The 20,074-nt window shown below is 34.2% G+C and overlaps 1 protein-coding gene and 3 non-coding genes across 4 annotated transcripts; 1 reads left to right on the plus strand and 3 right to left on the minus strand.

Moving 5' to 3' along the window:
* Positions 1–671: 671 nt before the first annotated feature.
* Positions 672–12,089, plus strand: LOC126760599 (uncharacterized). The gene is made up of 11 exons (XM_050476353.1): positions 672–2,072; positions 5,031–5,209; positions 5,903–6,180; positions 6,274–6,830; positions 6,920–6,999; positions 7,956–8,054; positions 8,355–8,611; positions 10,126–10,317; positions 10,387–10,556; positions 11,432–11,608; positions 11,671–12,089. Exons 1-11 carry the CDS (start codon positions 1,019–1,021, stop codon positions 11,976–11,978), a joined length of 3,351 nt encoding a protein of 1,116 aa, XP_050332310.1. The 5' UTR covers positions 672–1,018; the 3' UTR covers positions 11,979–12,089.
* Positions 12,090–14,367: 2,278 nt separating this feature from the next.
* On the minus strand, positions 14,368–14,589 carry LOC126760855 (U11 spliceosomal RNA). Its single transcript, XR_007667274.1, has one exon. It is a non-coding gene; the product is annotated as a U11 spliceosomal RNA (small nuclear RNA).
* Positions 14,590–15,411: 822 nt separating this feature from the next.
* LOC126760841 (U2 spliceosomal RNA) lies at positions 15,412–15,609 on the minus strand. The gene has a single exon (XR_007667261.1). It is a non-coding gene; the product is annotated as a U2 spliceosomal RNA (small nuclear RNA).
* Positions 15,610–19,178: 3,569 nt separating this feature from the next.
* On the minus strand, positions 19,179–19,342 carry LOC126760830 (U1 spliceosomal RNA). The gene has a single exon (XR_007667258.1). It is a non-coding gene; the product is annotated as a U1 spliceosomal RNA (small nuclear RNA).
* Between the last annotated feature and the right edge of the window lie 732 nt (positions 19,343–20,074).

Genomic DNA, 20,074 nt, shown 5'->3' on the forward strand with positions numbered 1-20,074 from the left:
ATTTAAAAAATATAGCCTATCCCCAGGCGTTGTACTAACTAATCAGTTTTAAATAATAATTTTCTTGCGCTATCTAAATACAATTTATTATAATACTCTTTAATTATTCATAATAACTCGAAAGTTATAAAGTTTTGTTAAAATTATAGCCTATCTTTAGGCGCTGTGAACCTCAAAATATTACACATGGTTAATTTTAGTTATATTAGCATAATATTGATTATGTTTAAGTTTGCGGAGAGTATGTTTTAAGCAACTTGTGAAACATTTAGAAAATATAGCCTATCCACAGGGGCTTACTAACCAAACAATTTTTAATAACAATTTTCTTGCGTTATCAAAATTTTATGTTATAATACTGTTTAATTATTTATAATGAGGAGAAAGTTTTAAAGTGTTGTTAAAATTATAGCCTAGCCTTAGGCGTTGTGATAATTAAAAAAAAAAAAATAAATTAAAAAAAAAATAGATTTTGGAAATTTTAATGCAAAATTTATAGTGTTTAATTCTGCTGAGCGCAAGTTTGAAACTGTTTGTGTGATATTAAAAATTATACAGTCTACCCGCAGGCGCTGAACAGTCTTTTGACATTATTTTTAAAATTTTACAAAAAATTGAAAGTGTAAAAGTTAAAAGTTAAAGAAGTTAATTTCAGTGTTGTAAATTAAAGACATCAAAGAAATAAAATATTAAAAACAAAAATTTCAAATATAAAAATTTTCAAAAATATTTGAAAGAACTAACTAACTAAACGGCAAAATTATCAAGAATCCAAAAAAACAAGTTTGAAAATGTGCCGAAAATTATTGGTTTCAGTGTTTTAAAAAATATCGCTGATAACGGTATTTAGACTGAAAATTTGAATAAAAATGTGTGAATTAAAAAAGCCGTTTAGCAAAATTGCAACTCTGCAAAAGTACTTAAAATAACAGTGAAAAAAATGTAAAAAAAGTCAGTCAACGAAATACACAAATTACAAGAAAAAAATAACAAAAACTACTCTACTGCCGATACCAAAATGTTCAAAACCAAGTCAGCGCTAACTAGGACAACTTCTACACCAAGCATACTCCCCTCCAAACCACAATTCGCGCTACTACTATTGCTACCACTACTGTGCTGCCTACCAACGCGGCAAAACGCCATCACAGAACCCAAGGATATCAATAAAACCGACACAACGACAGCGGGAGACACCGCCAGCTCGGGCAGTCACTTCGTGCCGCATCGTTTCTCCAGCAGCAACAACATTACCATATTACACGAAGTGCACGGACTGCACAGCGCGACAGAGCGGCCACTCGTGCTCAATACACACGAAGTTTTGCCGGTGAAGCCGTTAAAGAAGAAACCCTACACGCTGCTGGACAAAACGATCTTTCCCGACTATGAAAAACCGCGGCCGCTCAAGGAATACGAGCTGCATCCAGTGACTTTCGACTTCAATTTAAGTGATTTGGAGGATCTCGAGCATGAGACCGTTAAGAAGGGTGACCTTAGCGCCGAGGAGAAGCATTTACTGCGCAATGCGGATGAAGCGGGGCTCAGCTACAGCGAACGCGTGTTGCCGTTCGAGGATATCGAGAGTGGTGTAGCATTGGCGGGTGTGCCGGCGACCGAAGTAACGCTGAGTGTTTACACCACAGAGGTGACGAGTTTGCCCACGACGAATTCCACACCGGTGAGCACCACCACCACCACTACCATTGCGCCGATTATCACCACACCCAATGTTGTGGCCACCATAAGTCCACACATCTTTAAGGTGCATAAGAATAAAACTTTGAAGAAGGGTCGTGAGCTGCTCAAGCAAGAAGATGAGATGCCGAAGAATGCTGGCAATAATTTCAATAGTATAAGTCATTATTTTGGCGCAGATCCAGTTGTGGGTGAAGTGAATGCGACGGCGGCTAGTCTCCAGACTGCAAATACCTTTCAAATTATCACCAATTTGTATGACCACTTCTATTGGCAGGCCTCTGAGATACGCACCAAGGTGAGCACCGCTTGTGGACTCGAGATGCAGGCGTATTTGACGGGTCTGCATGGCAATTTCAACTGGGCGCAGAGGGGTAAGATAAAATATGTGTATTGTCGAGGAACTCTAGAACCAAATATGTAGTAGTACCCGAAGTATTTTGTCCCGCATATCACTTAACTCAACTGGGCGCAGAAGAGAAGAAAGTAAGATAAAATTCCATTCTGAATATATAGTCTATTGGAACTCTAGAACCAAAAATTAACTTTAGTAGAATAACTGCGGATCTAACCTTAAGCTCCCATCATGTCCGCTTATTTGAACTTATTGAATCCGAATTCCACTACCGAATTAAATACTCATTTCATTAAGTTTCATTTTATTATACTCTTATCATTATATTCGAATATGATTTGATTGGCCTAAAGTCCATCATATTCTATTATCAACGTGTTTATGGCTTCAAACCAATCCACAGCAAGCTCCAAGCAGTCCGAGGTGGCGGGCTAGCGGAATTTGAAGCCTCATCAATCCCATTAATGCCGCATTACATTTATCATTTAACAAAATCGCTGCCCCGTCCACTTACCAATCAAGCCCTTGTGCGTGTTGTTCGTATCCAAGCACCACGCATACCCCTGCTCCTTAAACTAACGACCAGCGAGTGCACAGTCCTCGATATAAATCAGTGCGGACAAATGAATTTACAGTCAATTGAATGCGAAATTCACATGGCCGTAGTATGCTGGTAATTATTTCGCACGAATGCATAAATCAACAACAAAAAATGGCATGAATAAGTAAAACTGATTGAGGAGGTGCCATACGACCTACACGGATGCGAAATTCAGGCGCGCATCGGTCACTCTAATGCTTTGAAAGCGCGTTAACTGAGTGTGTCTGTATAATTATGGCGGAAATATGCATGCTTATGGCTATACGGGCGTCCTTTTTAGGTTAAATTTAAAAATCCCGAAATAATTACGGGATCCCGTTTTATGAATTTAGGGATTTTGAATTAGAAGCCGATTTTAAATGATATGGAAACATTGCGTGTTAAAAATACAATTTTAATTACTAATCCCGAAATATTAGCGGGGTCGCGTTTTAAGAATTTCGGGATTTTTAGTTAAAATCTGTTTATAAATTATATGAAAACATTGATTGTTAAAAATACTGTTTTAATTACAAATTCCGATATATTGATGAGATTCCGTTTAATGAATTTTGGGATTTTGAATTAAAAGCGGGTTTTAAATGATATGGAAACATTGCGTGTTAAAAATACTATTTTAATTACAAATCCCGAAATATTGACGGGATCCCGTTTTATGAATTTCGGGATTTCGAGTTAAAATCTGGTTATAAATGATATGAAAATAATACATGTTAAAAATACTATTTTAATTACCAATCCCGAAGTATAATCGGGATCCAGGGAATCCACTTCTCATAGAATTATCAATGCATTACGAATAAAGCATAATAACTGTTAAACGTTAAGTACCGAAACAGTCCCGAAGTGATTTTCAAAATATCTAAATCGCAAAATCGGTATTATGATCTCTACTATGAGGTCAGCGCTTACTAGGCAACAGGCGCCAGTTTGTAATTCAATCAAGCGAAAGAATAATAAACAATGCCTGTAATTTTCCAAAATAGCTGTAAAAGCTAAAAGCTGTGTGCTAATGAAATGAGATTCGAAAATTACGCGACAATGTGGGCTCCCTTGCCGGCTTTGGCGTGTACGGGTAATTTATAAATCAAAGGACGGCAATCATTGTTGCATGATTGATGAGTATTTAATGATTTTCCATTGAGAAAATAAATAAATAATGAGTATTCCCGTATTCAGCTTTTGAGTATGAGAATCAGTTAGCTAAGGGAAGAGGAAGTTGGAAGGGAAGGTAGTAGAAGTAAAGTTGGTATGTATGAGGACCCCAGCAGATAAGAGGATTTTTCTCAAAATAGTTAACCGCACTTAATTATAATTCCCTGAGCTGAGATCTTGATATACATATATTCATCAGGGGATCAAACAGAGTGGTTTCCTGAGCTGGCAGTTCAAGGTACGGAGTAGTAGAAGTTTTAGAAAAACTGTCCATGTTAAAGAAGAGAACAAAAAGCCTCTCGCAGAAAAGTATATATTTAAAAGCTATTAAATAGTGAGAAGTTTCCGAGTTGACGACTCGATAACTCGGGAAGACAGCATAAGTTTTAGCCAAAAGCTGATATGGGGACCCCAGAAGAGATAGAAAGTCTCCCATAGACTTTCTATGTCATTCAGTTTGACGCATCCTGACCTCGTTCGAGTTAAGAGGGTTCCTAACCTACAAAACAGAATCAAACATTCACTGGATTAAAGTAATCTCAGTCTCTGGACTTCATTTCTATTACAGAGAGTTGTTAAAAGAAATCAGAGTCCATAGGTTAGATATCTTCTCGAAAGGAACCCAGAGGTATGGACGCTGTAAGTGCTTTTAAAGTACCGTTACATTAGTACGAGTAACGCCATAGTTGCACTGTTCCATAATGACTTAATTTTACAGCATATGCTCACTCTCTTACAATTTTCTCTTTAGCTTTTCCGCATCTTCTCTCAACTGTTCCATACCTTCTTCGCCCTTAAGCGTTCACAATTTAACAATCAATTTACCGTTTTACAGTGGCAACAACAAAATTGACTGTACTTCAGACCAATTTCATGCACACACTCTGGCCGAGAGGGAGTGTCCGTCCATGTTGCTTGCTGGTAATAAAATTGCACTTATTTAGTCGCAGTGAAATCTGCAATTTCCAGTAACTGTTTACTTTGTTGCCACCGTTAGGTCAGCCACTTAGCCAAACAAGCGGACGGAGGAATGTATGAATTTCATTAACAACAAGCGCGCGAAATTAAGCGATAAAATACGAAAATAGTAAAAGGAAGAGGGTGGAGAATATTGCAATTTTCATTCTCTTAATTTTTTCTTATTTTTGCGTTTTTATTATTATTATCTTTTTTAACACCTCTTTTAATCACTGTTTCTTCATTGAAATTGCTCTCTTGCAGCTTACGATGCCTCCGGTCGTTACCGTGGACAGTTATTCTTTGGCAATGACAAGTGGCTGGGTCAGAAGAACTTTTGCTATGAACTAAATCGTCAATTAAATCCGGATGAGCGTAAACATTTCGAATTTGAATTTTATGCGGCACTAGTGGCGTTACGCTTGTGGATGCCACAGGCATTGGTGAGTTGGTTGAGCTTGTACTGATAAAGGACGCTTACAAAATAGTTTGCACAACTTTAAGTAGGAATATTAAGATAATAAAATTCGTAATTTTAGAAATTTATTTTTTATATTTATTATATTATTCATTTCACAAATATCCCTTTGGGTAATTTTATAAACAGACTATATTTTGGATTGTTCGAGGGCTTTTTGTAAGTTTTATATAAAAAACTACATTTTGTAAAATATCCCTTGAGGGAAATTTTATAAACAAAGTATATTTGCTCAAATTTAAATAACAATAATTACCTTTGTCTTATAAACTGCTCCACAGAGCACTTTTAGAAAATATCCAATTTGGGAAATTTTATAAATGAGCTATATTTTGGTGTATTTGAAGTACTATAACAACGTGTGTATGTATATTTACTTAGTTTAATTAACGAAAGCCTTTTTCTTATAAGATAGGTGACTGACTGACACAAAATATTAAATAGAGGAAATTTTACAAATACGCTGTATTATTTATAAAATACTGTGAGACTTATTTAAAAAACGTGTATTTGTGCACTTAAACAAATTTTTGAAAAAGATATAAAGGCGGTAATTAAATAAAAAAGTTACCTGTGCTTATACATATGTACATATAGTACATTCACACATAGTGTACATAGTAAATTAATGTTTCCTACACGACATTTTCCAAACCAGAACGTCAACCTTCAATTGGGCGAATGCCTGCCGCGCTCCTGCAGCGCACATGACGTGCAAGCCATACTCACATTAGACCCGCATGCCCAAATGCTAGTCACATTAAATACCGCGGCTGTCATGCATGCACAACACAATCAAAGCATCGGCCACAATGACAACAACAACAGTAACAACACCAACAGCAGCAATAACCACACGATAATACAAGTATTGCATGTGCGCCCGGTACCCGGCTTATTTAGCTACTGGCGTGAGCTAAAATTTCAAATATTTCTGTAAGTTTTCGCCTTCAACAAATTGCATAACATATTTTGTAAATTAAAAAATAATAGGAAATTAACAAAACTCAATGCTTTTGATTTTTCCAGAAGTTTCATGTTGACGCTCTTGCTGCTCGTCATCACAGCCACTTGGTATCAGTCAAAATTGAATCAACTGCAACTCACCACGCCGCACATACCAGCCATAAGCGCGAAAATTGATGCCGTCATTGCTGCCAGAGCCGCAGGTGGTATTGTGACGCTGGATGCTGGCGCTGCGGGTACCTACACCAGCAATGTCTCAAATAGTGGTAGCGTTAAATCGAGGAGAGGCCACCAAACGCCGGCCTTCGAAGTCTATCAGATGAGCACGCTGAACGAGAACAACAATGTGCTTGACATTGAGGCCGACGTGAATGGCAATAAAATGGCGAACAACGGTACTACTGCAGGACATGCCAATGGGCATAGCAATGGCAGCGCCGCAGCTGCAGCATCCACAAATGGTGCTGGTGGCAGCGGTAGCAGCAACGGCGGTAGCGTGCGCCGCCCGAACGGCGAATTGTCAGCTTCGGAAGTGGGAAAATCACATTTGGTCGATTATCGGCTGGAGACGAGCAGCAGTGTGGGTGCGAGCAGCACGTATGAGGCGAAGAAGCAATTGAGTAAGTACTTATGATGTTTGCATGTGTGGAGGGTCTTGTTCGCAGAACTTTGAAGTTTGCAATCAAAATGTTGTGCTTGTGCATTGCAGGTTTGCATGAACAGCTTCTACTATGTTTTGCATTTCAAACGAACGCCGGCACCATACTAAATATGACCGAGAACAAAGAGGTAAGCTGATTTTGTTAGAAGATGTGGAAGTTGTTGAGAAGTTGAAGATAGAAGAATTACATATGTGCAGACTTAGCAGCAAGTTCAAAATTAGAAATTTTAAGCAAAATTGGCAAAAACGAGGTTTTAGAAGTCAGATTTTCGACGACAGTGTTGTGAATAGTTATTTAACTATGGCAATTCGTAATGCAAAATTTCCTTAAAAGAACTATATTTTCGTTTTAAAGTGGCATTTACCTGGAAAGAAATTTCAGAAATAAGTAAAATTTTTCTTTATAATAAGGTTTCCTAAGAAAATATGTAATTTCAATATTTCCCGAAAATTTCCCTGAAGGAAATTTAAGAAATAAGTAAATATTTTTTTAAATAAGTGTTTCCTAAGAAAATGTTTAATTTCAAAATTTCCCAATTTATGAGCCGAAAATTTCCCTATAATTTCCCTTAGGGATTTTTTTTTAAAACAACTTAATTTTTATTTCAAAGCTACATTGCCTTGTTTTTGCTCAACTTTTAGTAAAAAACTCCAATTTTAAAAATTTCCGTTGAAGGAAATTTAAGAAATAAGTAAATATTTCCTTATATAAAGTGCGTACACCTCAATCATGCATGTTAAAGCATAATTTGAGCAAAAAAAATTACGTTGTTTGGGCAACCTGCCTCATAGTGGTAGTAAAAGTTTAGCTTTTGAGCCGAAAATCGCAGAAAAATTACGTTGAAAGCGAACAAGCAATGAAAAGGCTTTAAGGCATAAGTAACTTATAATATTTCGGAACTTTTACAGGCATTGGAGTAAAGCTCCAGCAGGCTTTTGTTTATTGACTTATTCCTGTTAGATGCTGCACAGTTTATTGTAAAAGTTTGCAATAATAGCATTGCTTTTGGTAAATTTGTTTTCTGTTGTATATTTAATTTTCATTATTTTTATTTCTTCTTTGTGCTCTTTTTCTCACGCTTAGCAACAAACCTCTTGCGTACATGGCTTGCGTGTCTTCTCCGTGCTGTGGACAATAATGGTGCATACGTATTTGCAAATGTTTACCATCGGTGAAAATAGAGTAAATATTTTGCTTACAAGCACTTAAGTTAGCAAAACACATAACCCACACTAACACAGCCACCGATACAAATACACACACACACACAGTAATTTCTTCAACTTAACTGAGAAATGCTTACGCACCCACACTCTCCATAAATCTGTAAATCCCTCTACCGCTTTCATGACTTTGTTTTAGAAAATTCTGAGAACTTGCTTTATTTCCCTGCACTACCTCTCTCCCCATCTCTCGCTTCTTCGATACATTTTTATTTAACTTTGCTAACAACTTTCGTTTCATTTTTGTTTGTGCCCACAGTTCCAACGCAACATCGTCGAACGCTCAATTTGGTATCAGTTTGTGGGTAACGCCACTTTTTCGGTTGATACATTCTTCTTCATCAGCGGCTTCCTGCTCACGTTGATCTTTTTGAAGCAGGAGAAAAAGTATCCGGATGATACTGGACAATTTTTGCGACGCAGCATGAAGGAGACTGGTTTCGTATTGCTTTACCGTTATATACGCTTGACACCAGCATATTTGTTTGTAATACTCTTCAACGATTTCGCCTTGCGGTAAGTGAGACACACGTACTTAAGCGCCTAGAACTCTGCAAGACTTAAAAGTGTTGGTTCTTATATTCTTTTAAGCGGTAAGTTGTATGTTAACATTTACAGGACTTAAACTGCGCGCGAGTATGGAAATGTTAAAAAAAAAACTTCGCCTAAAAGTATGCAACGAAATTTTTCAGAAACTTAAAGATTTATTTTGTTTATTTTTGATCATATTTTAGACAATGCCTTGACCATTTATAATTTATTTTGAACTTTAAACACTTTTAAGCCTAGAAGTATGCTAAATAATTAATTTTTAAACCAAGTGTTTTAAGTTTTTACATTAAAAAAGCATTATACTTATATGCACCATTTACTGCCATTTTGCTTAATTCCTATTCAAACTTTCAACATTTTAAGCCCAGAAGTATGCTATAAGAATTAATAAAATCTAAATTTTATGCCTATGTATGTGAATTTGTTATATCGTTATTTTGTGATTGGCTTGATTATGAATTATTTTTATGTTCTAAGGATTTTCAGCCTAAAGGTATGCTAAAAATAATTTTTAACCCAGGTTTTAAAACTTTTGTTTTATTGTAAAAGCATTATTCATATAAAAATGCTTGGTTTGAACCAATTCCTGTAATTCTTAGTAACTTCTGCTTATTGTTTCAATATTTTAAGCGCAAAAGTATGCTACATAAATGCTCAAAAACGAAATTTAACTTATCTCTCTTGAATATTTCTAATTACTAACAGAATTTCCTTCATTTAATTAATATTTAAAAGCACTTGTATGAACCATTACCACTTCATTTTATATTAATTTCAGCTTAAAAGTATGTTAATTTTTTTTAAATAGGATTTGTTAATTGTAATTGAAAACAATATTCATAGGACTTAAGAAAAAAAGCCGCTATTAATGAGTTTCCTCTGCAGAGATACAATCAACATGCCACAGCGTAAAATTATGCAACAAAAGTACACATATTTCATAATACCACCTCTTGCGTCTTCTGCAAAATATTTGAAATGCTTGTTAAGCTTTAATTGCTGCATTGAAACGATTGAGTTTGTAATTGTTGTGGTTAAGCGCCTGGTGGCATGCAACAATAATGCTGCAAAAATGATAATCAATTAGGATGTTTTCAATTAATATGTGCACACAGACAAACACAGGCATGCGTAAAGCTTACATTGCATACATATTGAATAATTTCTAGAACGCCCGAAGCTATGCTTATGAGAATTACAAAATTAAATCAATAATGCATGTGCAAAATTCTTCGAGAAGCATTATGCAAATCAATAATATTGATGAGAAATTGTTATCACAAGGTCATATTAAGAAGAGAATGCTCATGAGGGCTTGAAATGATTTCATATTGCCTACATTTAGGCTGCTGTAAGCAAATCGTGAAAAACTGTAATACCACTTAGAATTACGTAGCGCTTATTTCTTGACACAAAAACATTTCAAAAGTGATCTTCTACTCTTTCTACTTCTCAAAACCACCTCACTTTCTTTGCAGCCAAACTTTCAACAACTCAGTCTTTCAGCCGAATGTTGCCGCCGACACTTGCAGCAGCTATTGGTGGCGCAATATACTCTACATCAATAATTTCTATCCGCTGAGTGAGATTTGCATGATCTGGAGTTGGTATATGGCTAATGACATGCAATTCTTTGTGATGGCTTCGCTCTTGTTGGTGCTCTCCACGAGGTGAGTGCAAGCATGTTGAATTAAAAAAAAATTTTGATATTTAATCGTATGTCCGTGTATTATTTTTAGGTACTTCAAATCGACCGCAATCATTGTCTGCGCGTTTTTGCTGAGCTCTTGGGGCATATCGGGCATCATTTCACTGCATTACCGTTATACACACAAGGTGGCCAATCCATTTGAATCATTCGACTTTCTCTACGACAAGCCATGGCAGCGCGTGGGTACTTATATAATGGGTATGTTTGGCATACTTCTAGGCGCTAGTGATTTTTATATTCAATGCTCAGCCTAATTTGGAGTCTAACACTTTTAGTACTAAAAAAAGAGTTAGTACAAAATTTGTAGACAGACTTTTTAGTACAGAAGTTTTAGCACACAACTTTCAGTACCGACATTTTAGTACCAAAATTTAACACAAAGCTATTTCAAAATTCAGGTTTTTATTTCTCAAGGTTCTCTTACAAATTTTATGCTCAAATTTTGACTAAAAAAAGCCGACTTTATAGAACAAAATTTTTAGCACAAAATTTTGGTACAAAACTTTTAGTACAGGAAAAAATATAAAAATTAGCATAAATATTTTAGCACAAAACCTTAAATTTCAAATTTTTATTTCGCAATGTATGTAATGTGTATGTAATGTAAATGAAAATGTGATATTTAAAATTTTTAGTACTAAAATATTTTAGTACAAAAATTTTAGCCACTGAAAAACCTTTAAGTGCTAAGGTTTTAATACAATATAAAACATAATAAAATTTTAGTACTAAAAAATTTTTAAGTGCAAATATTTTAATACAAAATTTTGAGCACAACATTTTTAGTACAAATTTTTAGTACACAAGTTTTAGGTACTGCTTTTTAGTACAAAAATTTTTAACATAAATAACATTTTATTGAAAATTTTTGGTACCGATTTTGTAATGTAAAATTTAAGTACTAAGTTTTAGTACTAATTTTTATTAAACATTTTTTAGTACTGAATTTTCTGTATTTAATTTAAATATCTATAAATTTTCAATAAAAATTTGTTTATTTTATATTAATTTATTGTCAATTCAGCAAATTTCAATATTACGTAATTCATTTTATTCCACCTTCCAACCCACAGGCATGTTAGCCGGCCTCATAATCTACAAAGTGAAGAAACCACCGCCGCTAAGCAACCGCACCCACTACCTACTCTGGCTGGGCAGCTGGTCTCTGTTGGCGATCATCATTTTCGGCGTGTGGAACGGCGAGCTCGGTCGTCTCATGACGGCCTTCTATGTTAGCATCGGCCACACAGGTGAGTGGTAGCGCGAGGGGTGTATTACATTATAAATTTTTGTTGGCTTTTGTGTGTTGCAGCATTCGGCGTCGGCCTCATCTGGATCGTTTTGTCCTGCTGCTGGGGCATTGCGCCCACCGCCAATCGCATACTCTCCTATCGTGGCCTCTGGCCGCTCTCACGCCTCACCTACTGCACTTACCTCATACACCCAGTCATAATGCTAATCACATCGTTTCGCATGAGTGGCGTCGTTCATCTGAATAACCTCTTCGTAATGACAATTTTTCTGGGGAATGCGGTGGCCTCCTTCGGTGTGGCATTCTTCATTTCGGTTTTGTTCGAGGCGCCAGTCATACGGATATTGAAGATTTTTTATCGGAAATAGTGAATTTGTAGTTGTAGAATTGTATTTTATGTGTATTTCTTGTATATATTTAAATGTAAGATTAGTTGCATAATCTCAAAAATTTTTAATTAATCTTAAAACAGTTTTCGAGCTGCCACATTTTTGTAAAATATAAGAAATTTTAAATAAAAATTAAAAATATCGTAAATTTATAAAGTAAATATAAATATTTAGATCGATTTTTTTTTGGTTTTGAAAAAATTTCTAAATACTTTTTAGAAAATTGTATAATCTTTTTTGCAAAAATTTTTCATATTCTACAAAAATTGTTGCGCTAGTAAATTTATATAATACGTGTAAATAGACTTTGAAAAGAAAAAATTTCAAAATCTCTTTTTAATTTTTTTATTTTTTTAATTTGGAAAAATTAAAATTTTTTTTTTGAAAATTTCTCAATTTCTTTTTCAAAATTGTATAATATTTTTTTAAAATCGTATATATATTTTTTCAATTCGGTATACTGCAATGTGAATATGATTTTTTACTCGGAAAAACATTAAATATTTTTTTTGAAAATTTTATATTTTCTTCAAAACTTTGAATTTTTTTTGAAAATTTTATATTTTTTTTTAATTTGCTATATTGCATTTTTGATATGATTTTTTACTCGGAAAAACATCAAACTTTTTTTGAATTTGTTTCTTATTTAAAATTTTTTTTTGAAAATTTTACAATTTTTTTTATGGGATAAATTTATTGTATCATTTAAAATGTTTCAAGATAACTTTAAGAATTCTGTATTTGTGGTATATTGTATATAAAAAAAATATTTTAGTAATAAATAAAAACAAATTATAATTTTGTATTATAAAAAATTTAAGTTTTTACTATAAAATATTTATAACCGTGTGATTTTTTTTAAGCAATCACAAATTTTGCACGTGCAAGTAAATTATTTAAGTTACCCTGATTTCTATTCACTAATTACAAAACAGCCTAAAGGTAGGCAACACATTTTATAACCTTCAAAATTTGTTCACCAAACAAGTAGAACGCTTTCTTTAGACGCGACAATTACCGTTTACTTTGTAGAAACCAGAAATAATTAGGGATTACAGCTGCTGCTATTTATCACTGCATACTTTTGTGCGCCAAGCTTTAGTAAAAGTCTCACAAAATGTAAAGATGCTTCACCGCCTCAACACTTTCACAATAAACGAAAGATAAAGCGCAGCATGCGCACAAAAAACTCGTGCTTGTAAACAAATGCGCCTAAAATCACACTTGCCAAATTTCACAAACGAACCTTTTTGCGCTGCAAACTTTCATTTGTTCCTGCCAAACAACGCCCGTCAAATTAATAATTCACAAACAACAACAGCAATAAACATAAGCCGTATTAATTTGTAAATAATGTGAGTACGAAGTAAACGTGAACCGAGGCTAAAAAGGTTTTTATAATTAAAAAGTTCTGGGTCAAGCAACGAGGCAAAAGAAATAGCAACAAAGTGAGATCTAAAAAAGATTTAATAAAGACGAATGCGAAGAAACGTGATGCAGCGTAGCGTGAGAAAGCTTTTGGGTTGACTATTTTACGCTTTTTCTTATATTACTTAGCATACTTTTGAGCTGCGAGGCAGTAAATCAGCAAAACGTGTAAAATATGTTGTCAATTTGCAGTGCTTTCAAGTGATGAAACACCGAGATTGATGATAAGAGAGTTTATATGTTAAATATTTGCAGCTCAAAAGCATGCAATCAAGTTTGAGATTATAATTGGATGGACCTGAGAATTATCGGAATGCCTTTCTGAAGTACATAAAGCGCATTCGGCGATTTTTTGAAATTATTCAACAAAGAGTTTCATTAATTTTTGAGTGCGGAATCAAATTTTTGGTGACGAAACGTTCAAAATGTTGGAAAAGGCCTTCGGTGGTAATTGTTGGTCACGAGCAAGTGTTTTTGGGTGGTACAAATTATTCATAGAGGGTCGAGAGCGCGTTGACGCAGGAACTCGTACTTGAGAATCGACGATTAACAGTAAAACAGCGTCGCGTTATGGCCTCAAAACTAAAACAGACGATCAATCGTAGACCATAAATCGGACGTAAAGCGCGAAACCATTTCGATAATAAAATTCAATGATTTGCAAGCGTTGCTCGTTAGCAAAGCATGAGCCTCCCACGTGATCCGTGAAATAGTTTCATTAATTTTTGATGCGGAATAAATTTTTGACCCTGAAACAGACGAGAGCGCGTTGACGCAGGAATGATTACTTAGATTGACTTTAAAAATTAGTAAGAATCTCAATTATGAACAAAGTCTTAGCTTCATTTGCTTCTAATACCTAACCCGGATTAAATCGTAGACTTTTTGTTTAATATATCACTGAGACGAGATCGAGCGCTCTCATGCCACGCAGCTACCCGAAAGTAAAAGCAATGCACTTTGGCAGCTCGTATCTCATATTACAAAAATTATGCACTGGATATGCAAAGCCATACCCCACTGGAGCATCCATAACGTTCGAATAAAATAGAAGCGATTCGCCTCGTCATTTATTTAAAGTTGAACGTGAACACCGCAATGCGTCCGCACGCAGGGCTTCGAACCCCGAATGGAAGTACCGTGCAAGACGAGCGCCCTTTTTGAAACTCGAGTAAGCACTGTGTGTTGCAAATGTACGCAAATGCACATAAAGTGGTTAAGAACTGCTTTGATGGGTGTAAATGTATGAAAAATTACAAATAATAAAAAATTTCAAAAACATAAAAAATAAAATTTTGAAAAATGCAATTTTAATTAAGTTGTTACGCGAAAAATCTTTTTTAATTTTAAGATCTGAGTTAAAAAAATTAAATTTTTCAAAATTTTCTTCTGTGAAATAAAATTTGTGTTCTGAAAATAATATTTTCGAAAAAGAAATTTTGAAATTTTTCTTTTAAATACGAGGTAAAAAAAATTTAATTAATTTAATTGAAAATAATACTTCGTTTCTCTCTTATTTAAAAAAAAAATATTTCAAAAACTTTTCGAAAATAATTGTTTTTAATTAAAAAAATTACGAAATTCCAAAATTAAAAATTTTTGAAAAATATAAAAGTATAAATAAGAAAAAATAATTACTTTTTCATATAAAAAAATGTTTTCCTTATTTTTAAAGGAAATTACTTTATTCTTTTTAATTAGTTCTCCATCTGATTTGATTAAAAATTTATTTTGTTGAGGTAAATTTTTATTAGAGTCATATTCAAAAAATTCTTAGGATTTCATACAAAAAATTTACAACAATCTGGTACAACTAAACATCTGTATGATAGGCAATTTCACCCCAAGAATTTCAACTTTGAAAATATTCGACTAAATTTTAATAAGTAAATGGAACATGTTAAACAACACAGCTAAGAATTTCATAAATTCAAGCCTACATATTCCCCTCTTTGCTTTCTTATTTTATTTGTGTATGTATTCAATAATTTGGGCCGAAATCCCGGTGGTACTGCAATACCGGGCCAACCCGCGGCAGAGGTGGAGCAAGCCCCTAAAACACTCCGCCCATTTCCAAAAATCAGTTTAACATTTGTTGTCCTCCGATGGAGGATCTATCAGATGTTAAGCTGATAAGAACAGATACTACACTTTGATCTTAGCCATAAGGCCGAGAAGCGATAACTTTTCAGCGTCAACAACATAGCTTGTCTATAAGATTTTTTATGAGCGCGCTGAGAATTGACAACTCAAATAAACAGCGAACGAAATATTCATATAAGTGCTACTTGCAGATACAGGCAGGTAGTGAGCGCGTAAGCGAAAAACACTAAGCAACGAAGGCGAATGGCAGCAGAAGTGTATAGGGCAAAGAGTGGTGAGTAAGCAGGTATATGAGTATGAGTGTGTGTGTATGTGCATATGTATCTATGTGCAGCTACAACCGGTTTGGTTATGCGCAGGGCAGGCAAGTAGTGGCATTCTGGTGAATGTATCTTTCATAGGCGTATGTATTTATACATATGTATGTATACTATATGTTAAGTGTTTACTGCCTACAGTGGTAGTCAACAATACATGTCAACGCCACATGCAACAAATAAAGAGCTAAGGAAAATGCAAAAGTATCTTTAATTGCATAGTATTTTTCGATATATGTATGTATGTATGTATGTTGTGTAAATATCGATTTTGAGAAAATTTTCCATTTTTGAATTAAAAAAATGTTAAGAAAACTGGACCTACCTGGAGCAAAGAACCGAAGCATTCACTCTCGAAGAACTTTTTACGTCTTATTGAACATGAAGCGAAGCCTTAGCATACCTGAACATGCACTCAAATATAATTTTTCTGTCAGCTTATAGTAATATTTTAGTACAACTCAATATTTGCTCAACTGTACTCACGTATTCGTCATTAACTGTAAGCATTATACTAGTATGAATCATTCTCTGTACGTATGTACATACCTACAATTTGAAATACACACGATGATTGCATGAATATGTTGTCAATTTTGCTGAGTTAAACTTTTCGGGATTTCGGGACTAAAATCGGGATTAATAATTTTTGTACATTTTTTACAAGAAATAATTCTACAAACCTAATATAAGGACAAATACAGTGTAGTTAATGCATTTCGGGAGCAAATTCGGGATTAATTTTTTTCCATGTATGAGACAAAAAATAAATTTTTTATAAAAAATATTTCTACAAACCAAATATAAGGACAAATACAGCGTAGTTAGTGCACTTCGGGATTCATTATTTTAACGAAAATTGCAGCTTTCTTGCTCAGTTTTCATAATATTTGCATAAAAATATTAAAATAATGTGTTTCGTCTATTTCGGGAATCGGCATTGGAAGACTTCTGAGCCCCGTTATTCAGCTATATGCTATAAATTATAAAATATTTCGTTTCAGTTATCAACAAATGTAATATAATTCACGAAGATTTTGTGTATAGTTTATCAAAGCAAACCTTTAGAGAGCTTAATTCACAAAAAAACTCACGAAACTACTGATATTGATGGAAATTTATTGTGAATGCCTCTCATTCCGATGTCAAGAGTACACAAATACATATTGTACATAATGTTACGTAGAATTTATATTTTGGGATTCAAAACTAAAAAACAATTCTGGAAAATGATGTTTAAGATCGAAATAACAAATTTATAAAGTTTAGAATTATATTTTAATAAATTTTTCAACTTCAAAACAGTTCCACAAAAAATATTTTCAACAGGTTTGGTATTTAAAATGACATAAATTTTTATGGGAACCACAAATTCATTAGAAATCCCAAAGCATATATATAAAATCCCGAAATTTCGGGACTCGCATCACTAATTTATATGCACTAATTTTCTCGTACAATGCTTAGAACCAGTTTTCCGTGTGGATTTTCACCTCAAACCAAGGGTGGTTGGACTGCCTATGCGCGGTAAGAATTTTCTCGCTTCCAAATACTTTTACTTCACTGCCGATTCCTAAGAAGGTGCGTATAAAAGCAAAGCACGTGACTTTCTTGAGTCATTGTAGGTTCGGTTTAGGGACAGTTTACATCTTTTGCAAGCTGCATAAGATTTCTTTAATTTTGTATCGTTAGATAAGGGTTCTTTAATTTAATTGAAGTGGTAAGTAAGTCGACGAATGGTAAAAATATGAAAACCTTTGCATATATGTTTACAGCTTTTCTTATAAAATGTTAGTTTAAACTTGGATAGGTAGGGAAAACAAATTGTTCGCTGAAATCAGCTGAAACTAAAAAGTGCGTAGTTGACGCACTAAATTTTTAAATAATCGCAGAAAATTTTTAAGAATTCTGGGATGAAAAAATATTTTTTCATTAAATAAATATAGATTTATAGTTTTTTTCTAGATAAAACAATTTTCTTGGTAAAAAAAAATGTTTTTGTACACCAATTTATTTATAACATAAAAAAAAATTATTTTTTAATACTAAATATAAAATTGGAGTTGGTCAAGTTTCGAACCTTGGACCTACCGAACTGCAGAAAATGGTTCTACCCTCCAAGCTATTGCAGTTATAAATAAAACTCTAGCTAAACTGTACTTTGGTTAGTGTACAGTTCTATGCAGCATTGATAGCTGACTGTGCTTAAGTAAATGCTTAAAATTTTAATTTACGTGGGTTCGAGACCCAATATTAATTATAGATTTTTTTTTTTATTTTTTTTTTAATATATTTTTTTATACGAAAAATTTTAAATTTTAGCATTAGTAAAAAAAACTTTTTATATATAAAATTAATTTCGGATATTTTATGAAATTATCTTTTACATACCTCAACAGTTGTGTTGTCACATGATGAATCTCCAACATATTTTCATGTAAGCATCTGGAAAAAAACAGAAAAATGGCATTGAGACATAAATATGTGCAAATATTTACCAAAACCAGAAAATATATGAAAGTAATATATATAAAATTTCGCACAAAGATTGTGTAAGAATAAGTATTTTCTCCTTCATGCAAATAATAACACATACCACGTCTATATTCCATGCATATTTATGCACTACACACATTTTAGTGTCCAATTTGTATGCAATAAGCTTCAAAATATCCCCTTAACTTGATGCAAATTTTATCTGACCACGTAGAATATGAGATTTTCCCCCCCAGGTGGACTGAAAAATTGCTAAAGTAGAGTATTTACATTTTTTAGGGGAAGTCACCACCTTCACTACCACCAGAGCATTCATAAAAATAAAACTATCTCAACACTTTGTCACCCTTTTTTAACCGCAGATTGTTGAAATGGAATAAACTTTGGGGAAAAAGTATTTACCGATCAATTTTCATCCCCAACTGATTACCTGCGCTCACAAGGTTCAGTTATTTATTTTAAAATTTCTTCTTCTTACTGGCGTAGACACCGCTTACGCGATTATAGTCGTTTCTTCTTTTCGCAAGATGGCGCCAACTGGAAGCCAGGTCCTTCTCCACCTGGTCTTTCCGACTGTCAATAGTGAGACGTGGGTGTGCCTAGTCGCGAGTGCGACTACTCTCGTTTAGTGATTGGAGATATTTCGTTTTGTCCTCGTTCTCTGCTAGACCTACATGCTTGCTGCATTATTAATTTATTTCAAACTACTAATATATAACAAATCACTAAGTAACAATTCGATTTAATACGCGCCTATATTCTCCTGAGTTTGACCAATATTTAATTAACCATGTAATGTCTATCACTTACTTAGAACTTTGAATTTATTTATAATGTCGGGACGGCGCGAACGCCATTCCCGGCTACCAAAAATTACACGCACGAGTTATTCGCATTAGGAATAATCGCGAAGGTCAACTCAGCCGAAGTGCAATGGCCAAGCCTCGCTCCGGAGGAACCGCCTTCATGATCACGGTAACCTCTACGCCAGGTAAGTATGCTTAACGCTGCTAACAACTAACTACTTAAGCTGCTGAACATACAAAGCGTTTGAGAACTACACAACGTAACGGCGTAGCACCGCGCAATGAACGAAAATGAACAGCCAAACGAAAGTAATCACGCATGGTTGTTCGTACGCAAACATATCTACATACACAGAGTTGCTATATATAAATAAAAGTGGTTGTTGCTGCTTTGCTGTCATCAGTCAGCTACTGAGTGCCTGCTTTGTGTGCATTTTGTTGTTGCTCTATGCGATGTAGCGCGGTGATATGGTGGTGTTATTGTAGATAAGCAGTTTGTTTTTATTACGAAAAGAAGCCGTTATTCATTTATAAATATAAGTACATATGTACATGTTTACTAGAGAATACGGCATTATTAGGAACTGTTATTGGGAATACTTTTGTATGGCCTACGCGTTGATTTCGTATTAGTTTTCTTAAATAGTTGATCCCGGTCGGTGGTGCTCATCTCCATAGCGCGTACATAGAAATTATGATTTATCAAGAGGAATCGTATCTTGTACGTGAAAGGTTGCTATGGAATTGAAAATAAGTCCATATGCCCCACAATCACCAGACATTAATCCTATTCAACATATCTGGAACTATTCAACATATTGGACCGTATTCGAAAACATCGAATTTCATCAAAAGAGTACCTAAAAACTGCCTTATGGACTTAGTGGGTCAAAATATCCAGAAATACTACGAGAAATTGAGTGTT

The sequence above is a fragment of the Bactrocera neohumeralis genome, chromosome 5 (assembly GCF_024586455.1).
Source record: "Bactrocera neohumeralis isolate Rockhampton chromosome 5, APGP_CSIRO_Bneo_wtdbg2-racon-allhic-juicebox.fasta_v2, whole genome shotgun sequence".
Classification (NCBI taxonomy): Eukaryota; Metazoa; Arthropoda; class Insecta; order Diptera; family Tephritidae; genus Bactrocera; species Bactrocera neohumeralis.

Coding starts and splice junctions, on each gene's coding strand:
- LOC126760599 (XM_050476353.1), top strand. CDS start 1,019: ATGTTCAAAACCAAGTCAGCGCTAACTAGGACAACTTCTACACCAAGC. Junction 5,210..5,902: donor TGTGGATGCCACAGGCATTG/GTGAGTTGGTTG, acceptor TTTCCAAACCAG/AACGTCAACCTTCAATTGGG. Junction 11,609..11,670: donor TGTTAGCATCGGCCACACAG/GTGAGTGGTAGC, acceptor TGTGTGTTGCAG/CATTCGGCGTCGGCCTCATC.